Genomic DNA, 19113 nt, shown 5'->3' on the forward strand with positions numbered 1-19113 from the left:
GAAGTGTTTGTAACATTGCCATTCATTTACATAACATATACGCATGACTAGAAATAAAAAAAAAAACACTGTGTCACAATTACCCTGTGTAATGTGTCTTTAAGTGAAATTAAAAAAGATAAAATGACAATTTGCAAATGAGTTGTTAGATGTCTGTTACAGGTATTGGAGTATTGTTTGCCTTGGGAGACCCTACCAGGGGCTGATGCCCCAGACAACATAGCTCCCAGGATCACTGAGCCACTCAAACCCCTCCACCACATTAAGGTGGCGATGCACAGTTGTTATCATATCAATAATAAATGCTGAATAAGCACTCCTGCATAATCAAACTGTGGTTGATTTGTCAGAATAGAAAATGATAAAGCATCACATCACATTTTATGATCTTTCAACCACTAAAAGAATACGTACACCATTTCCTTTACCACTGATTCTCTGACGAGGTCAAAGACAAACACCAGCAAGATGGCTCCTGCAAGTTATATTCAGAGGGGGAATTTTTTAAATGAACCTGCACCATGACAGTCTGGTTTCCACTCGGATTCAGTCTGCCACCACTGGTTCCAGCCCCTCCTTTCCCAGCAGAAGGAAGAGGAAAGAGACTTTCAGCTCTTGTGCAGCAAAACTAACCTTCCATGAGTAACAACGATGATTATTGAAAGAGTTATTTGTAAAGTGCAAGAGGTTACGAAACAGTCTTTTCCAGAACAACAAAGTTTAAAGAGTATAAAAATCTCTGCAACAGAAAAATAGGGAGACAGACACATTTTTAAAGCCAATAGTAATCATTGGTTCATCTAACCTTGTGAGGACAACACTGGATTTTGGATTTACTCGCTGAGCCCAGGTTAAGTCTTTTTATTAGAATTTTATCAGCAATAATCATTAACGGATACATATTTTTTTTTAAGAAAACATCTATTCAATCTCTGTTTAAGTCAAGGTCAAATTATCATTGCAGAAATATTTTGTCTCTTTATTGACCCTCCAATAAAAGTCTTAACCAAAACACCGATCCATTCTGGATGAACACTAGGTTGCACTGCATGCCAAGATTGTGTTGAAACTGAATCTCACTGACCCAGTAGCTATGAATAGCTGCTTGTTTATGCAGCAAGAGGAAACTCGTGTCTCAGAGGGAGAGGGAAGGTTCGTGGGAGCAGAAAAAGTCAACATGAAAAAGTAGGATATTCGTCAAGACGATACGCTTTTGCTGGATGTTATCAGTAATTGTAGGGAAAACATAGAAAAGACAACTTTAGTTATCATGCGAAGTGAAAATTCCCACTGACATGGAGTTTACCCGGCGTTACCTGCTAATGGAGTGGGAGGATCAATGGAGGCGAGAGAAGGAGAGGAGGAAAAGAGTGATTGAAGAAGGTGGAGAAGGGATGGAACAGGACAACCGCGAGCTGAGCAGGATCGTTGCCTACAATGACTCCAGGATGGGCCTGAAGAGTGGGACGGGTAAGAAAGAGGGGTCAGAGGTCAGAATGAGTGGCAGTGGTCAGGAGGGAAATGGAGACCACACGTGCGACAATCCATTTGGGGATGAAGGATATGAAGTCCACACACGTTGCAGTAAAACCTATCCTAAAGAGGCATTTGCGGCCCTGAAAGAACTCTGGGATTCATCTCTTCTGACCGACCTGACTCTGACCACGGAGGATGGAAACAGCATCCACGTGCACTCCCTCATTCTGGCTGCTGTTAGCACCTTCATTCTGGAGAGACTGAGGGAAAAAAGTGGGCAACAACCAGACCGTGCCGAGGATGCCCGCAGATGGTCGGTACACTCGGGCACCGAGGTTGACCATGTCGGACTTCGGGCAGTTGTAGAGTTTGCCTACACTGGGGTTGTGTTATCTTTAAACAATGATACCATGGCGCGAATCAAGGCTGCAGCGGAAGAACTGGCGGTTCCAAGACTGTTGGATCTGTGCCACACAGAGGAAAGAATGAAGGAAGGTGGATGTCCGAAGAAGGAAGAGATTTCTGCTCTAGAACAGATGAAGATGACCCTTCAGTCCATCGAACAGCTGAAAGCAGACAGAGTGGGGTGTGACGTAATCTTGGATGTGGACAGCACTTCTTTCCATGGTTAGTATGATTGCAGTTGTCAGGTGATTGTTTGATAGCGGCCAGAGTTTGAACAGTTCTTCTGGCTGTCTCCAGTTCACAGAGTCCTCCTGGCAGCAACCAGCGACTACTTCCGCGGCATGTTCACCTGTGGAATGAGGGAATCCCATCAGACCCGTGTTGCCCTTCCCTTCCTGTCAGCGTCTGAGTTAGAAGCTCTTATTGGCTGCTCCTACAGCGGGGTCCTCCTACTAAGTTGGGACTCCGTTTTTGAGATCACCTGCACGGCCCTCCAGCTTCATTTCCAGCCCGCTCTCTCGCTTTGCCTCAACTTTATGCAACAAGAAATACAGGCGAGCTCTTGCCTGGACGTGGCATCCTTTGCTGAAGCTTACGGGATGTCAAAGCTCCTTGAGGAAGCCAATGATTTTGTACTGAGGAACTTCAGGGAAGTGTCAACCACAGCAAAGTTTCAGGACCTACCGGCAGAGAAGCTTCTAGACTACATTCGCAGCGAAGGTCTGTGCGTGCCCTCTGAGTTGTTTGTATTTCGAGCTGTGATCTCATGGATTGAGGCCGATCCAGAGGAGCGATTGGCCCAGGCGGCTTTGCTGATGACTGGAGTCCGCTTCCCCCTCATGACCTTTCGAGAGTTCAGGGAGGTCAGAGCCATGAACCTGCGCATGGAGTGCTATGGAAACACGGAGGTGGAACTTTATGGTTCAGCACTCAAAGAATTTAGTTCCAGCCTTCCACAATACCAGGACTGCTGTCGGGTCAGGCGGCCCAAAGACGCTGTGGTTCTGGTCGGGGGAGACCAGCTGAACCCAGATGTGGGTCACCGCATACCAAGCAGGGAACTGTGGTTTGTGAACTCCCTTCGCACTGGCACGGGTTTGGTGAAAGGGATAGAGTGGAGGAGACTCAGTGAGATTCCCGACAGGCCAAAGTTCAGGCATGGAGTCGCGGTGATGGAGGGGAGGCTGTATGTAGTTGGAGGATGTTACTTTTATGCCAAGGATGACATGATGAAATCTGCCTACAGGTAAACAAAGACAGTTAGTGCATAATAATAATAATAATAATAATAATAATAATAATAATAATAATAATAATAATAATAATAATAATAATATTCTCTTCTGACTTTCAATTACCAGATCATCCACACAACTGTGGTCTTACGTTTTATTTGTTTCTCTCTGCACACATGCCAGTTATGACCCGGTGGAGGGCAGCTGGAAGAAGTTGGCTGACATGCTGGAGTTCAGAAGTAACTTCTCAGTGGTGGTACATGAGGAGCGCCTGTATGCCATCGGTGGAGATAAGGAGATCAACACCAACACAGACAGCGTCGAGATGTACAACTCAGACACCGACTCCTGGAGGTAATTTTAGCGATATCGCTAGAAGTGAACTATTTGACACAGTACTGACCTTAAAAGCAGAAGCTGTATCAATGCTTAGCGTCAGCAGTCAAACATATCGAGGATATGTAATGCTGGTTTTGAATAGCAGACATGTTTTTCCAATTTGCCACGACATTTAAAAGTTGCCTATGTTTGCGTGGCGAGGGCACAACGGAGGAAATGAGATTTGAATAAAATAAAATTTGAATTTGAAATTTTAATAAATAAAATGGCAGTGAATTAAAATTAAGGAAATTAAAATGATCTTTATTACATGTTGATCTAAAATAAGGCCTTAAATCAAAACTAAAATCTAAAGGGAAGTCTAAGATTCCTAAAACTACAGTCCAAAATAAGGAAAACTAAAGAAAGAAAACTAAAGGAGTGCTGTTGAGGAGTGCTACCAAATACTCACCTGCTGGTGCAACACAGCAAACCTCACAGCAGACAAGGATGCAACTTACAAAATGGTATCCCAGTGCTTCACATTCACACTCGCACACACACAGTAGTGCAGGGACCTCGCCACGAGTGCCTGGCATGCCAACAATGCAACACACAGCTTCTCTGAAAGATAAGAACTAAATACAAAATGATTTTAAAAGCCAACAAATACAAAACCAGTCAAAAGGAACCACCTTTGGTATGGGGCTGCCCAAACAGGAAAAGATGGCCAAATACCATGGGGTTTCCTCAACACTGCACCACTAACCACAGCAGGCTCAGGACAGGAGGCCAGAGAGAGAGAGAGCAACCAACAGCAGGTGCTTTTTATACCCTGTGACGAGCTGAGGAAGGAGTCAGGCCTCAAGCTGCATTCACTGTAAGGAGAAACATTCAACCCCACTACACCTAAAATACAATTTGCCTCTTGTGTCTCATGGATTAATGCTACATTATTATCTGTCAAACCATATAATATTTGACTTTTAACTTTCCACGACCTTCCCATGTTCTTTAATTGTTTACAGCTTCGCCCAGCCTCTGGACCAGGCTCTGAGTGGCTACGCCGCCACCAACATGAACGAAGGGATTTTCATCTCTGGAGGGTTCAACTCCAAGTACGTGTGTCTGGTTTCCATGTTCCTGTATCACCCGGAGAGAGGAACCACCTACCTGGCAGACATGACCCACGACCGGGCCCAGCATTGCATGGAAGCCCTGCGAGGTCACCTGTACGTCGCCGGTGGAGTGTGTAACCTGAGGAAGTTTTACACCGACCGACTAGCCTGCGAGATGTACGATCCCGTGTCCGATTCCTGGGCTGCTTTTGCGTCACTGCCTGTTCCCCATGTCGGTGCGGCCTCAGCCGTCCTGGAGGAGAAGGTCTACGTACTGGGAGGATACTGCCAGGACGACTACAGCGAGTCCGGACTGGTCCACCGCTTTGATCCCAGCACACAGCGCTGGGAGAACATGGGCAAACTGACAGGGGCTGTTACCGACATCCGGGCCTGTCTGCTCCGATTGCCGCGGCGCTTCAGAGAATAAGCGGTTTGGTCAAAATCAGAGACGCTTCAGGATGAAACCTTAGACACTGTAGCTATTATAATTAAAAGTATCAAATATCGAAATGGGACAAAAATGACAAAATTATCTTAGAAATTTTGAGACTTTTTGTTTTAATATACTAGTAAACTTTTAAGGATTATTGACAGGTTTCATTTAGACAGATAGAAGTCTATGTTTTGTTGCAGTACTTTTTAGATTGCGTAAATACAGTACTATAAAACAAAGTACCCAACTACTAGTCACTATATTTTGATGAATTCTTAAAGTAACTGCATGTCCTTCCTTATTGCCGAGTGACAAAATTCTGTTTTAATTAACGTATAGCATTAGATTTTACAGCCTGTTTGTATAAAACCCTTTTTCCAAAATAGTTGTGATGCTGTCTCAAATGTATATGAAATGAGAATATAATGATTTGTAACTCATGTTCAGCCATATTTAATTGAAAATAGCCCAAAGACAACATATAAAATGTTGAAACTGAGAAATTTGATTGTTTTATGAAAAATATATGCTCATTTTGAGTTTGAAGGCAGGAACACTGTGGATACTGAACTGGGTTTGCAGACAATTTGTTTTTTCAAAAGGGGCATGTGTTTTTCATAGAACAATAACATTTATTTTCAACATGATTTCCTGTCTTTGATCTATTTTCAATTGAATATGGGTTAATGATTTGCAAATCATCACAATCTGTATTTATTTATATTTGACAACTTTTTCAGAAATATTTTTTTGATATAAATATAAAATTGTCACTTGAGATTATAAAAGTTTTAGACAATCTTTTTGAAGAAGTAGAAATAATGTAAACAAAATCAGCAGGTTAACCATTTTTTTTTTATTATTATTATTATTGTAGAAACAGAATGATCAGTTTGTAAGATGAAATAACCCAAAGAATCAATTACAAACAAAACATGGCAATTTAGTTTTGCACTCTCAGTGGCTTCGATTTGTGTTTAAAAGTATGGAATCACATATTAATCATATATTGATAACAAGTTGTTGTGATAGGTGTTTATTTGTGTCCTCCATGTACAAACACAGAGAAAATAAAAGAACACTGTAATGGTTCAACAACATTAATTAATAAGAACTGGCACGTACCCTCATTGTGGTGCAGAAGTAAACTCTCCATTCTCAGCAACTACTGCTCATCTGAGGTCGGTTGGGTAATGATTAGCAGCTTGAAGTGAACTTTTTTACCACATAAGTGAACCCTTTACATTTAAAATGGATATAAATATCAATAAATTCAAAAGCTTTCTCTGGATTTCAACAAGAACAAGTCAATATCAGAATAACGATTATTATCCCCATGAATCTACTTCATTGGGTAGATGAGGAACCCACTGAAGATGGCTTTATGTACTTTTCCTCCCATCTGCAGGGCGATACTGACACATTCTTTGACCTTCATTTCAAGTACTACTGTGCTGCTCGTTGAGCCCCATCCTCTGGATTCCCAGGTGCTCACTACCCTTTTGCCATTTTTCAACAACATGACTCCTGAAGTGTGGGTGTGGTAGCTAAAAGTCATGAAGGAGAACATGTAAACACCTTCCACTGTAGTCATGAAGATGCCTATAAGAGAGAAGAATGCAGTGATTTCACATGATTAGTATTACTAATGAGAAAAGTTCATTTTTAATCAAAAAATTAATTAATAAAAAAACAAACTGAAATGTTGCCTCGAAATATAATCCAGCCAACATTGGTACAGTTCCAAATAAACACATCTAATCAAACAATCAAATGCTAATCAATAGGTAATATTTAGTTTCTTTTAAGTATACTGGCCCAGACTGGTTGCTTAGCAACCAGTGGAAATGCAAGGATGTTACTGGTTTAGCCCAAGAAATAGTGTAGGGTATATTTCTAGAAATTGTTCATGAGGAATAGCCCCTTGAGGTGTACCATCCAATCCATTCCTGTGTACCATCCAATCCATTCCACCAGCTGGTGGTTTATGTTTATTGTACTGAGAGATATTGATCTCCTCATCTCTCAGTATGAAAGCAAGCAGGCAAATTTCCCAAATGTTGAGTCTCTAAGTGTAAAGAATTGGTACCACGACATTAGCCCTTTTGAAAATCGATAAAAAAAGATTTAAAAAATGTTTTAAAACATGCTACCTTTTGTAAAATGTGCACAACTGATGAGTTTACTGCATGTCTTATTGTCATGGATTTCCTTTCTAAAACTGTTTTGCATGTTTGTCCGTAGCTGCCCAGATAATATCGAGTCAGCTTTAAAAAATAGATACGATCTTATGTCAATCATCGGTCCGCTTTCTGCAGAAGAAAGTGTGTCGTACCGGTTTTGCTGTCGTAAGCGTTGCCGACATTGGTGAACACTTTGTTGAAGATCAGGGTTGAGACGGTGCTGGCGGTTTTCAGTCCGGTGAACATGTTGTAACCGTCGACGATTTGTGCCGAAAAAGCCACCTTGTCACTGACTGAAGAAACTGAAGAAGACATCATTAGGTTCAGTTTCGAGCTCTTGGCTGTAATGTTTCTCTTGAAATACACATCTATCAAACAACTACATGTGGAGTCTGTTTTTCTGCCTTTACCTTTGTCTGAATTGTCGTCCTTCGCCTCTTCAATTGAACTCAGACGTTTCTCGAAGGCTTGCAGTTGTGCCGTCAGACGTACGAGGTCATCATGGTTGCTGTCTCCAGTGTTCTTAACGGCAGCAATCTTTTCTTGCAGACCACTTTGTTTTTCCTCAAGAGTTTTCTCCTTCTTATAAATGTGCTCAATGTTAAAGAAATTTGAGCAAAGAGTTGGTTTTGTTCTGGGTCTTTTTGGCGTCGGGTCACACTTGCGTTCGAACGGCAGGACAGAAGTTGCAACTGCAAATAAACCAAGAATGAAAACCACCTTGACGAACATTTTCACAGATGAAACTGCTTCCTAACTCGCCTGCTGTTTGTTTCTCTGCAAGAACTGGGTACAAGGCTCATGAGGCAGCTCCTTTTATTTTCGATGGGACGGCCCTTTCGTGACAACAAGGCTGGAGAAAGAACTTTCCCTCCTTCAAAACAAAAAAAACAAAAAAAACCACACCCTACAGAAACAACAGACAAATACAGATAACAGCTGTCAGCCTGGCTTTTTTTTTTTTCTCCCAACTGCTTCTCGCTTATTTCAAACTCGTCTTCAGCCTCTCTAACTTATGTTTGATGTTTTTGTAATGTTTGGGATGAATCCACTGGCTCCAACCTATGCGTGTGCCTCGGTGTGTGGGAAATACAAGCCAATATATTGCAATAAGAAAAGCCATTATCATGACCATTTTTCAAGTGATTTACATTCTCAAAGGTAAAATGGCTGACAAACCCGTGAGGGACAATCTCACGTCTCTCTTTAATTTTCGTGCCTGTCATATCAGATTAAAAAGTACTCTGTCAACCACTCTTGACGAGGTGGTAATGCCGTCCCCGGGAAGCTATGAAGGAACAAGAAAATAAGGGCAGGAAATCTCAGAGCTTGGCATGTCAGGTGTTTAAAAGTCCCCTGCAATGATAAATCACAAAACATTTTACCAGTGAAAAGAACAGACAGAAAACAGGTTTAGCTTGCCTGAAGCAAACTTTTCTTGGGTGGAGGATGCAAATGATTAAACAGAAGCAAACAGTAACTGTGAATTATCAACAATTATTTAGAAGCATATAAGACAGACATTAGAATTACTGCCTTGCAGCTTTCTGCCTCTGCCACCCAGTCGAGTTGCACCTTACACGCTTATTCAGCATTGTGACCGCTTGAATGTAACAGACGATCATTTACATATACAAGTCCTGACCTAAATCTTCGATGAAGGCCACAGCAGATGATTTACATGAAAAGGGCGACGTTCTGACACAATGCGAGCTAAGTAACTTTATATTGCGCCAAATCACAACATAAAGTAATCTCAGAGGACTTTACCAAGTCTTACAATGTCATCGTGAGAAACCCAACAATTATACATGAGCCATCACTCGGGCGACACTGAGGAATTCCAAAAAAAAACAAAAAACTCCCTTCGAACAGGAAGAAACCTCCAACAGAAACAGACTCAGAGGAGGACGACCGTTCTGTGGAACATAACAATTATCAAACCACCATGTCTGGAATGAGAAACATGTAAGGGGAAGAATAGTTTGACATTTCATGCTGTTGAACCAGGATGTAGAGTTGAAAAATGCTCACCAGGGTGAGCATGCAGACATTTGTGCTCGAAGCACATGGCGTCAGACATTTATTCAATCATCAAACATTTAAACAGGATTAAAGCGGTATCGGCAGAGATGTCCATTTTGGACCGATATTTCATTTTAAATGAAGTGCTGATAATATTGTGCACCCCTAATAAGAAATGTGAGTATTTATTCATATAATTATCTATGATAATATATATAATATGATTATATGTATTATTTGTGATCATTTATGTCAGAATGTCTTGTTTATATATTTATGAACATATCAGAGGTCCTGACTGTGACTGCATTAAAATACAGGGCCGCCTGCTGCGCTGCAGAGGTGCAGCACAAATAACAACATCCTGTAAAATGTGGGTAAAAAAAAATGTTGCCTTGAAAACAATGAGGGCGAGTAAGCTGAAAGCTCATCACTACGCAGCGTCATCATGGAGATGACTTGTTTGATTGTGATGAATTACGCACCCTCGAGGCGCTTTTCACTCATCCTGACTGGAGACCGTGACTTTTTTATGGTTCCGGTCAGGTCACGCTGCGGGGTAATTTTTGAGTCCTGAGGCATTGTCAAATAACGGGAGAACAAATTTACGAGCCGTCTCATTTCTGTTGCCCGCTACCAGTCATTAAACTGTCAGATTTGATCAGCCAAACCTCGCTGGTTAATTGAGTTAACCCCGGTCACACTACAAGTCTGTAGAAAATACACATTTCATGGATTTCCCAGCCCACAAAAAATAAAGAATCCTCACCAGCTGATGATCCATGTAGAAGGTAAGAAAATAGATGAACAACATTATTCTAACATGGCAGAGCCCTTATCATGAATTTGACGAAGAAAAGTGGAAGATCAAAACATTATTTTACATAACGTTACCTTATTGGCTGCTTATTCTACAGTATTTGTGCAAGCAACACATTGCAGAGTTCATTTTTACTTTTATCTTTCATATCATTAAAACCGTTTCCTTCACCAAAGACCTGCTGGATGTGAACCAGTGTTTCACGTCACTCCAGATTCTGACAAAGACCATCTGGCTTTCTAAAACGGATTTTGCTTTGTGCAACTCGTAACCCCACAACATGATTTAGAGATGGCCCTTCGGCGGTTTAAGTCTGTCTTCATGTTTTATGTACATGTCACATTTCCTGTTGATATTTTGCAAGCAGACGCACTTAGAAAACCCTCCCAGCAGGCCTGTCAGGACATGGGATCCCCGTGGGCCTTAACACTGCTCGCTCAACGACATCCAAGGGCCGTCCTCGTGGCAGAGGACAGATATATAATCCAGCGAGGGAAAAGAAAAAACCCCAACACAAATTCAAGACGGAAGAGATGGAGTTCAGAGGTTTGATTCTGCCGACCCTCCTGGGTTTGGTGTTGGTGGGGCCGGGGTTCGGACAGAGAGGCGACGCGGACATCAGCGAGTGGATGAACGCCAAAGAGAAGGTGATAAAGAATCTGGAGGACAAACTGGGAAACGTCGAGCAATGCAAGAACGACGTGGAAGCTCTGGACTCCAGGCTGAACGCGACTGTGGACGAGCTGACGAGACAGAGAGCTGAAACGGACAAACTGAAGACGGAAAACGAAGGTACGAGATGACGTCTGAAATATTGGGACAGATATTTTGACCCAAAAGTGTGAGTTAAATAAATTTGCTTTTTTTTTTTTTTACGTTTTTCCAAAACTTGCACAGACCTGAAAATCAGACTGGATGCAACAGAGAAGCAGATTGATGAGCTGAAACAGAACATAAGTGCTAAAGGTAAGAAGGTCGAACTGTTTAAGCCAACACATATTTTATGTTTCCAATGCTAAATTAAGTCCGTCAAATCTTCCAAGAATAAAAAAAAAAAAAGAAATCCCTGAAGTGGAATTTAATTAACATAATTGTTCACATTAAAACTGTAAGGAATTGTAAACTCTTGCAAACTACTGTCTGAATGTTGTTTTTTTGACATTTTGTAAGCGTTTATTTTTTTTTAAACTCTGTTATTGTTTTTCCCCATTTTCATTTCTACAGCGGCTCCTCAGATTGCATTCTCGGCCTCTTTGGCAAGCTTTGGTGAAATATACAAAGGACCCTGCACCGACAGGACTCTGATTTTCAAAAGGGTCTTCTCAAACATCGGCAACGGTTACAATTCAAACACAGGTACTGTGCGATTCAATGACACGACATCATTTTTACACTGAGTTTGTGTTTAAAATGGGCTATTAATTTAAAAACTTTTTTGTTTTGTTTGTTTTTGTTTCTATGGGGAAATGTATTACTTCCACAGAAGATTTTCCTTTGTAAATAAATAGTTGTTCCACTTCCTGAAGACACTAAATCTCCCTCCCGCTGTGAAAATTGGCTTCTGGTATTTCAAACAAGATCAAACAATAGAAGAATTTACCGGCGCTGTGTGACTCGGTGTTTTCCGATGCTGATTGTATTGCTGACAGGTTATTACACCTGAAAACAGCATTGTGATGACTGTGACATTGTGATGACCATCTGCCTTTGACATGCAACTTAACTCCATTCCTTCCCTTTTGTTCTGTTGCAGGCGTCTTCACGGCCCCAGTAAGCGGTCTCTACTACTTCACCTTCGCTACCTATGGCTACAACACTCACACGGTGGGGGCCATCTTGACGAAGAACGATGTGCTGCAAATCTCCACCTACGACAGCCCGACGGCCGACGGCTCTGACAGCAGCAGCAACGCAGCTGTTCTGCAGCTGGCTGCGGGCGATGAGGTGCACGTGCAGCTGTGGGAAAACGGCAGAGTGTTTGACAACCTGAACGGCCACACCACCTTCAGCGGGTTTCTCCTCTTCCCAGTGTAAAGGATTGTTGAGAAGAGATGCTCATTCAACAATAAGGGCATTCTGAATGTATTTGATCAAAGCCATCGTCCCTATGCTGATATGAAAATTCAAAAATATAATCACCTTGGCTAATACTTTCCTCATAATTACCTAAATAAAATAAAATCTCCAGCAATAGCAATGAAAACAGTCATAATAAAGGAACTAATAAAGGCATGTTTTTGTTCTTAATTTCATAATACATTTTAATGAACATGTGAATGTTAAGAACATATTACATTGTCTTTTTCTTCACCTGCAATAACAAACGTGTTCACCAGCCTCAGGCAAACACATTTTTGCTATTTTATTGCTTTTCTATTATTCTATTCAATTATATTCTATTATTGTATTCTATTATTTCTATTATTATCTCATTGCTTCTGTATGCTGCTGTAGCGAAAAAATTTCCCCTAGGGGATTAATAAAGTAACTACCTAACTTAACCTACCTAAACTATGAACACGTGAGGAAGCAGCTCCATCTTGTGTTCACAGTTTGTTATTCGACAAATCACACATTTTAATTCTTTGTTTTGTTAAGAAATCATACTATTATTAACTAAAACGACCTCTTTTACTGCTGCAGCTTTTGAGCCTTTTAAAACACTGAAAATGCATGAAATATTCCAAACTGGCAACCCAAAAGCTATAAAATATCATATACTGTGTAGGATTAATGTCTTCATCAAGTTAATCTAAAATGGAACAATGCAAAATTGCAAAACCACTCGTGTTTAACATGCGTGTTTAAGTGCATGCAGTTTAGTTTAACTTAACCTCAGCATCAGTAAACCTTGTTTGAAACAACATAGTGACGACATTTGTCACCTCGTCTCACACTCGGAAGTGTTGTGGCAAACACAGCAGAGCTGCTCGTATGTCGTTATTTGGCCCAGGCATCCTTCCCATGTTCTCCCATCTGTACGTGGCGGCATCATAGCGATGAATACTTTTAGTCTCACTGTAGTCCTCCTGGCTGTATCCACCTAGCACATAAAACTTTCCCTCCAACACTGCACTTCCCGCCCCTACGTGCCGCATCGGCAGAGACGTAAACGCATACCAGGTGTCGGTCGCCGGACTGTACACTTCACAGGCCAGCTGGTCAACGACAGTGACGTCATCGTTTGTGGTGATCCCACCTGCTACGTAAAGAAATCCATTCAGGGTCTCCATGCAGTGGTGAGCTCGAGGTTTGGTCATGTTTGCCAGGTAGGTGCTTCCCGTGTCCGGGCGGTACAGAAACATGGACGCGAGACACGAGTAGTCGCCATTTCGCCCTCCTGACACGAAGATCTGCCCTTGTGAAACTTTTGCTACGTGACCGCTGATCGGCAGATCCAGGGGCCAGGTGAAGCTGAAAGAGACAAGGTTGTTTTTGTTTTTTTTACCTGAAAATCTTTGGTGAGATTTAAAGCAGCGGCAACACAAAAGCAAAAGAGAAATAAAAGAATGTCATGTTCTCAAAAATCACTCCATTCGATTTTTAAACTGTGACTATTTACAAAGGTTTAGTTGATATATTTTCATAAATCGTAGCAATAAGCTAGATTGTCTCGCAGGTTCGAGGAATTTTAACAGTTTTGATTGCAACTGTATATTCTGCAGAAGAATATTGCGTATCGAATCAGGCCAATCCATTTTATCAGCAAAGACTGACGATGTTGGCACCAGCTACATTACCTGTCCTCCAAAAAACACAAACCCTGGATCTGTTGCGCAACAGATTATTAAGCCCACACTTACATTACTTCAATTGGAGTATTGTAAGAATTAGGGGTTCTTGGCAACCGTGGATTTCCTAACAGAACTCAGCAGCCTACATTTTGCCACTGCATCAGATTCAATGTTTTGTTTTTGTGAGGTTCGTAGCAAGCAAATCATTGAGTGTGGTGGTAGATGGTCGTGGGGCAAATCTAAGCAAGATCTTAAACCCTTAAAGTAAACAGCACCGTTTGATTTGAAAGATTAATGTCCCATCAAACGTACCTCCAAGAGTTTGTGCTGGGGCAGTATCGTTCTACACTGTCAATGAAGTCGGGGTCACAATGTCCACCGATGGCGTACATCTTTCCATACAGGACAACCACAGAGAAACAGCTTCTCTTCAGCTGCATCTCAGCCAGGCACTCCCAGCTGTTTTGAAGGGGGTTATACCTACAGATGTGATAAAATGAGATTAAAAAAAAAAAAAAAAAGCAAAGAAATGGTGAAACAATAGTAAAGCTGTTATATTTTTAGTTAGGACCAGTGGTTACTCTCTCTCACCTGTGAACAGAATTCAGGGTGTCGCCAAGGCCGTAATACTTCTTGCCTCCAAACACGTACAGTTGTCCTTCGAGCACGGCCACCTCATGACAAAACCTCGCTGGTTCCGGCATCTCGCCCAACTTTATCCACTCCATGGCCTTTTTTATCCCGGTATGGTTCCGCAGGGAATTCCCGAACCACAGGTCTCTGCTGATGGCGCGGCTACCCACGTCCTCGGAGATGTGGTCGCCTCCAATCAAGACTAAACTTTCTTTTGGCAGATAGATGCGGCACTGATAGTGTGGAGCGGTCTCGGTGCTGCAAAAATCTTCAAAGATCGCTTCATACAGCTCTGCCAACCTGTGATCCGACCACATGTTCTGAGACTTGACCTCTTTGAATTCCTTGAATGTCATCAGGGGAAAGTGGATGGTTTCCATGAGGGCTTTAGTGAGTCTTAGCCTGAACTTGGGCTTCGCTTGGATCCAGGTCACCACAGCTCTGAATACAACGAGCTCGGATGGAACACAGAGCGAGCGACTTTTGAGGTACCCCAGGAGCTGTTTGGCTGGCAGGTCCTTGAACTTTGAGGTGCACGCCACCTTTTGAAATTGCCGCAGGACGTAATCGTCGGCGACTTCAAGAAGCTGTCCCATCTCATAGGCCTCGGCAAAAGATACCACGTCCAAGCAGGAGAGATGGTTTATTTCTTGACTCAGGAAGTTAAGGCACAGGGAGAGGGCAGGTCGGTACTGGAGCTGGAGAGCAGTGGTGGTGATCTCGAAGACGCACCTCCAGCTGAGGGGCAGAGCGCCGCTGTAGGAGCAGCCAATGAGAACTTCCAGCTCTGACGCCGACAGGAAGGGAAGGCTCACACGAGACTGATTGGTCTCCTTCATTCCCAAGGTGAACATGCCGCGGAAGTAGTCGCTACTTACAGCCAGGATGACTCTGTGGACTTTACAAAGGATGGTAATCAGGTAAATATCCTGTCATCTCAACTGACATTTCATTTATTTCTTTTATGCATGTCATTAAAACATCCTGATATGACGCCACAGTAATACACCCGTTAGCCCACTACACGATAGAGTGTCACTGAAGTTTTGCCTCGCCTTTGCACAGAAAGTAAAGTGGCTTAGGTTTGGACACAGAAACCACTTGACCTCCTCCATTTTCGCCCTGGTCATACATGCGTGCACGTTTCACGTGTCGGCGAGACAAAATGTGACACTGACACGGCCTCCTCTACTGGACAGACGGGTGTATTACATGCCTTGGCATGATACTGGGCTGAGTTGAAGACAATTCCCATAGAGATTGTTGCACGTGTACCCCAAGTGCTTCATAAATGGTCGTATCATGGCATTATTGACAACACAAACTTGTCAGGTCTTACTTGGTGGTTTAAGGTTTGAAAAATGTAATCAAGGTCCAACTAACCTCGTAAACAAACAGAGACTGAAATCATATTTAGAAGAGCTACAAATAACAAGAAATGCTGGGCATCGTGTTCTGGATACCAAAGTTATAAATAAATAGAGATCTAACGTGGTCACTCTCAGATGACGGAGATGGTTTTAAGTTTCATTAAGTGCCATCTTGATGGCAAAGAAACAAATCATACAGATGAAAGAATTTGACCTTGGCAGCGAGGGATGGGGGGGTCGATCCAACGTAGGCGGCTGTGAATTCACTCATTGGTCTACTCACCATTCAGCGACGCCCCAACAGCTTCCAGAGTCACGTCGCAGCCGGCTCCGTCCATCCACAGCTGTTTGATGGCCTGAAGACTGATCTTCATTTGCTCTGCAGCAGTGATCTTTTCCTTTTTCTCCTGCCCTTCGGTTGTAGCGGGCCGCTCCTCTTCCTCATTGCAGAGTTTCATCACCCTGGGTGCGCCCAGTGTTTGAGCTGCAGCCTTTATCCGTCTCACGTTGTCCTCGTTCAAACACGACACAAGTCCAGTGTAGGCAAACTCCACAATCGCCTCCAGCCCAACGGAATCCAGCTCTGGTCCTAAAGACACTGACCACGTGTGAACACCAGCACTTGTATCATCACCGAATCCTCTATTGTGTCTGTAGTTTTCTGCTTTGCTTCGACCCAAATATGTCAGGATGAAGGAGCTGACAGCAGCCAGGACGGATGAGTGCACGCAGACACTCTTCCCATCTTCTGTGCTCAAAGTCATGTCGGTGAGAAGCGAGGAGTCCCTGAACTCATTCAAGGTGCGGAATACGTCTGTGGGGTAATCGTCATTGCAGTAAATCTTTTCCTCCTCTTCGTCACTGTCTTCATCCCCTGAATCTTCTGCTTCCTCGTCATTTGTAGACTCTTCTGCTCCCTCTTGAGCATCTTCACAATCATCTAGAAACTCTTCTGGAGTTGTCCACGATTCGGTGACTGTTTCCGCTTCATCCGTCAACTTCTGACTCTCATCTTCTTCTTCATCCCTCTCCTGAGAGGTCCAGGCTCCAAAGGCACCATTTTCCTTCCTACGTGACTTTTCACCAGGATCTTCCCGTTCATCTGGATCTTCAAGTTGTTTCTCGACACATTGGTCTTCAAGGTCGAGTCTTTCCAAGTTGAAATTTTCATTCTCAGGTCCTGCCGAGTCTGAATCTTCATCGTGCATTGATTCCTCTGAACTTGGAAGGTTCTCTTCTTTGAGCGCTTCAGGTCCTGTCGAGTCTGAATCTTCATCGTGCACTGAATTTGAAAGGTTCTCTTCCTCTTCGAGCGCTTCATCTTCTTGGTTTTGCTGAATATTCTCACCCTCTTCTCCGAATTGCTCTTTAAGCCAATATCTTAAACTTTCCTCCTGTTCCTGAAGCTCCTCTTCTTGTTCTTCGCTCACCTGCCCTACTTCTTCCTCACTCTCCTCAGCGTCCGTCCTAACATCATTTCCTCCTTCCTCCATTTCCTCTGCCTCCCTCACCTCCCACTCTTCCTCCTCATCCACCTCGTCCGTCTCCTCAACCTCCCTTTCCTCATTCACTTCCACCTCTGTTTCCTCCTCTTTCTCCACAGCCACCATTTCTTCTGCTTTAGTCATCTCCCCGTCTCCTTCCTCATCTTCCCTTTTGTCCTCTTTAAGCCGCCTCTCTCGATCACTCCCACCGATTCCTCCTGATTCGCCTTCTTCCTCTTCCTCATTGACATCCTCTTCCCCGCTGTATCTGTACTCGCCTTCCTCTCCCACCCTATCCTCTTCGTCCTCATCGCTGTCGCTGTCCTCCGCTCTAATCCAGCGCAAAGCCTTCTCCTTCCATCGTCTCCTCCTCTTCTCCATTTCCTCTGCTTCCCTCACCTTCCACTCTTCCTCCTCATCCACCTCGTCCGTCTCCTCAACCTCCCTTTCCTCATTCACTTCCACCTCCGTTTCCTCCTCTTCCTCCACAGCCACCCTTTCTTCTGCTTTAGTCATCTCCCCACCTCCTTCCTCATCTTCCCTTTTGTCCTCTTTAAACCGCCTCTCTCGATCACTCCCACAGATTCCTCCTGATTCGCCTTCTCCCTCTTCCTCATTGACATCCCCTTCCCCGCTGTATCTGTACTCGCCTTCCTCTCCCACCTCATCCTCTTCTTCCTCATCGCTGTCCTCCGCTCTAATCCAGCGCAAAGCCTTCTCCTTCCATCGTCTCCTCCTCTTCTCCATCTCTCTCTCCCATTTACCCAACTCCTTCTGGCTGCACGGATCAGCCAAGGCCATCCTGTCCGATATGCCTATAATCTGCACTGATCCCTTCAACCTGTCAAAGCCTTCACACCTCCGGCTGCCAAAGAATTTGCAGATTACTTACTTTTTGCAGTTTTTGAGGAAAGAAGCACATACAGTAGCAGACTTTGTGTCTCCGATAAAAATCCACTGTTGGGATGTTGCTGTTATTGTTGCAAGCAGCTCCACTTCTTTCCCTGTCGACAGACTTCAGCTGTGTTGTCTGTTTCTACCTCTCCTGCCTCCCTCCTCCTCCATGTAAATGTCCGAGTGCTCATAATTCCTCATATCACTAAACAGGCTGCCATCTAAACAGGAATGACAGCCTGTTTACATCCAAGACAGTTTTAGGAGACCTAACAAAGGTTTGCGAGGGGTGAATGCACTAAATGTCGGGTCATATTTGGGGTGTCTATTTTTTTAATTTTTTTTTTTTGCTTTGTTGTGACACTTTATGATTATTTATTGTTCATTATCAAAACAATTATCTTCACAGGCCCTGCAGTTCATCCTCATGCTCTGAAATTATTCCACATTGCAGTGTATTACTGCGGTGATCGTGTTGAACAGTTATAATATTCATACTGTCAAAATTTGACCCAAGCAACTAATAAACAAGGATCTAGACCTGCAGGCAGCTGGATCGGTGCCCGTCTTGAGTCTGCGAACTGCGACATCGCAAAGAGCTTTGGCAGGCATCTTTATTCTGGGGCATATGACTTGGGGATCAGTATTGAATGCCCAGAGTGGAATCACATTGCTCCTCCACGTCCAAAAACCGTGGAATTTGGGTCAAGGATCGAGAGGCATGAGGGTAAAGACGGAGGCTAAGAGGGCAACAAAACACACGACACCTGTCGGCTGGTCAGCTTTTCAGCACGCTGAGAAAGTGACTGTAACCTTGACTTGAAAGATAGCGCCACAAGCAGCTGACAATGGAGCCTCACATACTGTACTCTATATGCTCCCCTCCTTAAGTTACCACATTGTTAGAAATGGCAACCGGATCCAGCTAGTTGTAAATTGATTGCCTTTCCACAGTTTACACAAGTGTCAAGTATTTACGAAG

The 19113-nt window shown here is 43.2% G+C and overlaps 4 protein-coding genes across 6 annotated transcripts; 2 read left to right on the forward strand and 2 right to left on the reverse strand.

Annotated features, from left to right (window-relative positions):
* Positions 1-1152: 1152 nt before the first annotated feature.
* Positions 1153-5979, forward strand: LOC138203871 (kelch-like protein 33). Of its 2 annotated transcripts, none has more exons than XM_069158872.1 (4): positions 1153-2103; positions 2179-3127; positions 3300-3470; positions 4463-5979. In XM_069158872.1, exons 1-4 carry the CDS (start codon positions 1296-1298, stop codon positions 4980-4982), a joined length of 2448 nt encoding a protein of 815 aa, XP_069014973.1. In that variant the 5' UTR covers positions 1153-1295; the 3' UTR covers positions 4983-5979. The 2 variants fall into 2 exon arrangements, with proteins under 2 accessions (XP_069014973.1, XP_069014974.1); XM_069158873.1 differs by lacking the exon at positions 4463-5979 and adding an exon at positions 4155-4456.
* On the reverse strand, positions 5826-7948 carry LOC138203901 (cerebellin-2-like). 2 transcript variants are annotated; one of them, XM_069158916.1, is made up of 3 exons: positions 7582-7948; positions 7324-7464; positions 5826-6590 (listed from the first exon to the last, which is right to left on the reverse strand). In XM_069158916.1, exons 1-3 carry the CDS (start codon positions 7901-7903, stop codon positions 6331-6333), a joined length of 723 nt encoding a protein of 240 aa, XP_069015017.1. In that variant the 5' UTR covers positions 7904-7948; the 3' UTR covers positions 5826-6330. The 2 variants fall into 2 exon arrangements, with proteins under 2 accessions (XP_069015017.1, XP_069015016.1); XM_069158915.1 differs by having other exon boundaries at positions 7324-7473.
* Positions 7949-10496: 2548 nt separating this feature from the next.
* LOC138203900 (complement C1q tumor necrosis factor-related protein 3-like) lies at positions 10497-12258 on the forward strand. The gene is made up of 4 exons (XM_069158914.1): positions 10497-10808; positions 10914-10982; positions 11241-11372; positions 11770-12258. The coding sequence occupies exons 1-4, from the start codon at positions 10550-10552 to the stop codon at positions 12048-12050; spliced, it is 741 nt and encodes a 246-aa protein (XP_069015015.1). The 5' UTR covers positions 10497-10549; the 3' UTR covers positions 12051-12258.
* Positions 12259-12264: 6 nt separating this feature from the next.
* LOC138203865 (uncharacterized) lies at positions 12265-18405 on the reverse strand. Its single transcript, XM_069158867.1, has 4 exons — positions 16037-18405; positions 14342-15281; positions 14063-14230; positions 12265-13430 (listed from the first exon to the last, which is right to left on the reverse strand). The coding sequence occupies exons 1-4, from the start codon at positions 18036-18038 to the stop codon at positions 12908-12910; spliced, it is 3633 nt and encodes a 1210-aa protein (XP_069014968.1). The 5' UTR covers positions 18039-18405; the 3' UTR covers positions 12265-12907.
* Positions 18406-19113: the final 708 nt, after the last annotated feature.

The sequence above is a fragment of the Embiotoca jacksoni genome, unplaced genomic scaffold, assembly GCF_022577435.1.
Source record: "Embiotoca jacksoni isolate LCO1_2020_lvr unplaced genomic scaffold, fEmbJac1.0.p SCAF_24, whole genome shotgun sequence".
Classification (NCBI taxonomy): Eukaryota; Metazoa; Chordata; class Actinopteri; family Embiotocidae; genus Embiotoca; species Embiotoca jacksoni.

Excerpts from the sequence above, each read along its gene's own strand:
- LOC138203871 (XM_069158872.1), top strand. The coding sequence starts at position 1,296 with ATGGAGTTTACCCGGCGTTACCTGCTAATGGAGTGGGAGGATCAATGG. Across the intron at positions 2,104-2,178 it reads GGACAGCACTTCTTTCCATG|TTCACAGAGTCCTCCTGGCA; the intron begins GTTAGTATGATT and ends GGCTGTCTCCAG. Across the intron at positions 3,128-3,299 it reads ATGATGAAATCTGCCTACAG|TTATGACCCGGTGGAGGGCA; the intron begins GTAAACAAAGAC and ends CACACATGCCAG.
- LOC138203901 (XM_069158915.1), bottom strand. The coding sequence starts at position 7,903 with ATGTTCGTCAAGGTGGTTTTCATTCTTGGTTTATTTGCAGTTGCAACT. Across the intron at positions 7,474-7,581 it reads GGACGACAATTCAGACAAAG|TTTCTTCAGTCAGTGACAAG; the intron begins GTAAAGGCAGAA and ends TGTCTTCTTCAG. Across the intron at positions 6,591-7,323 it reads CGCTTACGACAGCAAAACCG|GCATCTTCATGACTACAGTG; the intron begins GTACGACACACT and ends TCTCTCTTATAG.
- LOC138203900 (XM_069158914.1), top strand. The coding sequence starts at position 10,550 with ATGGAGTTCAGAGGTTTGATTCTGCCGACCCTCCTGGGTTTGGTGTTG. Across the intron at positions 10,983-11,240 it reads ACAGAACATAAGTGCTAAAG|CGGCTCCTCAGATTGCATTC; the intron begins GTAAGAAGGTCG and ends TCATTTCTACAG. Across the intron at positions 11,373-11,769 it reads CGGTTACAATTCAAACACAG|GCGTCTTCACGGCCCCAGTA; the intron begins GTACTGTGCGAT and ends GTTCTGTTGCAG.
- LOC138203865 (XM_069158867.1), bottom strand. The coding sequence starts at position 18,038 with ATGGCCTTGGCTGATCCGTGCAGCCAGAAGGAGTTGGGTAAATGGGAG. Across the intron at positions 15,282-16,036 it reads TGTTGGGGCGTCGCTGAATG|TCCACAGAGTCATCCTGGCT; the intron begins GTGAGTAGACCA and ends TCCTTTGTAAAG. Across the intron at positions 14,231-14,341 it reads ACCCTGAATTCTGTTCACAG|GTATAACCCCCTTCAAAACA; the intron begins GTGAGAGAGAGT and ends TCACATCTGTAG.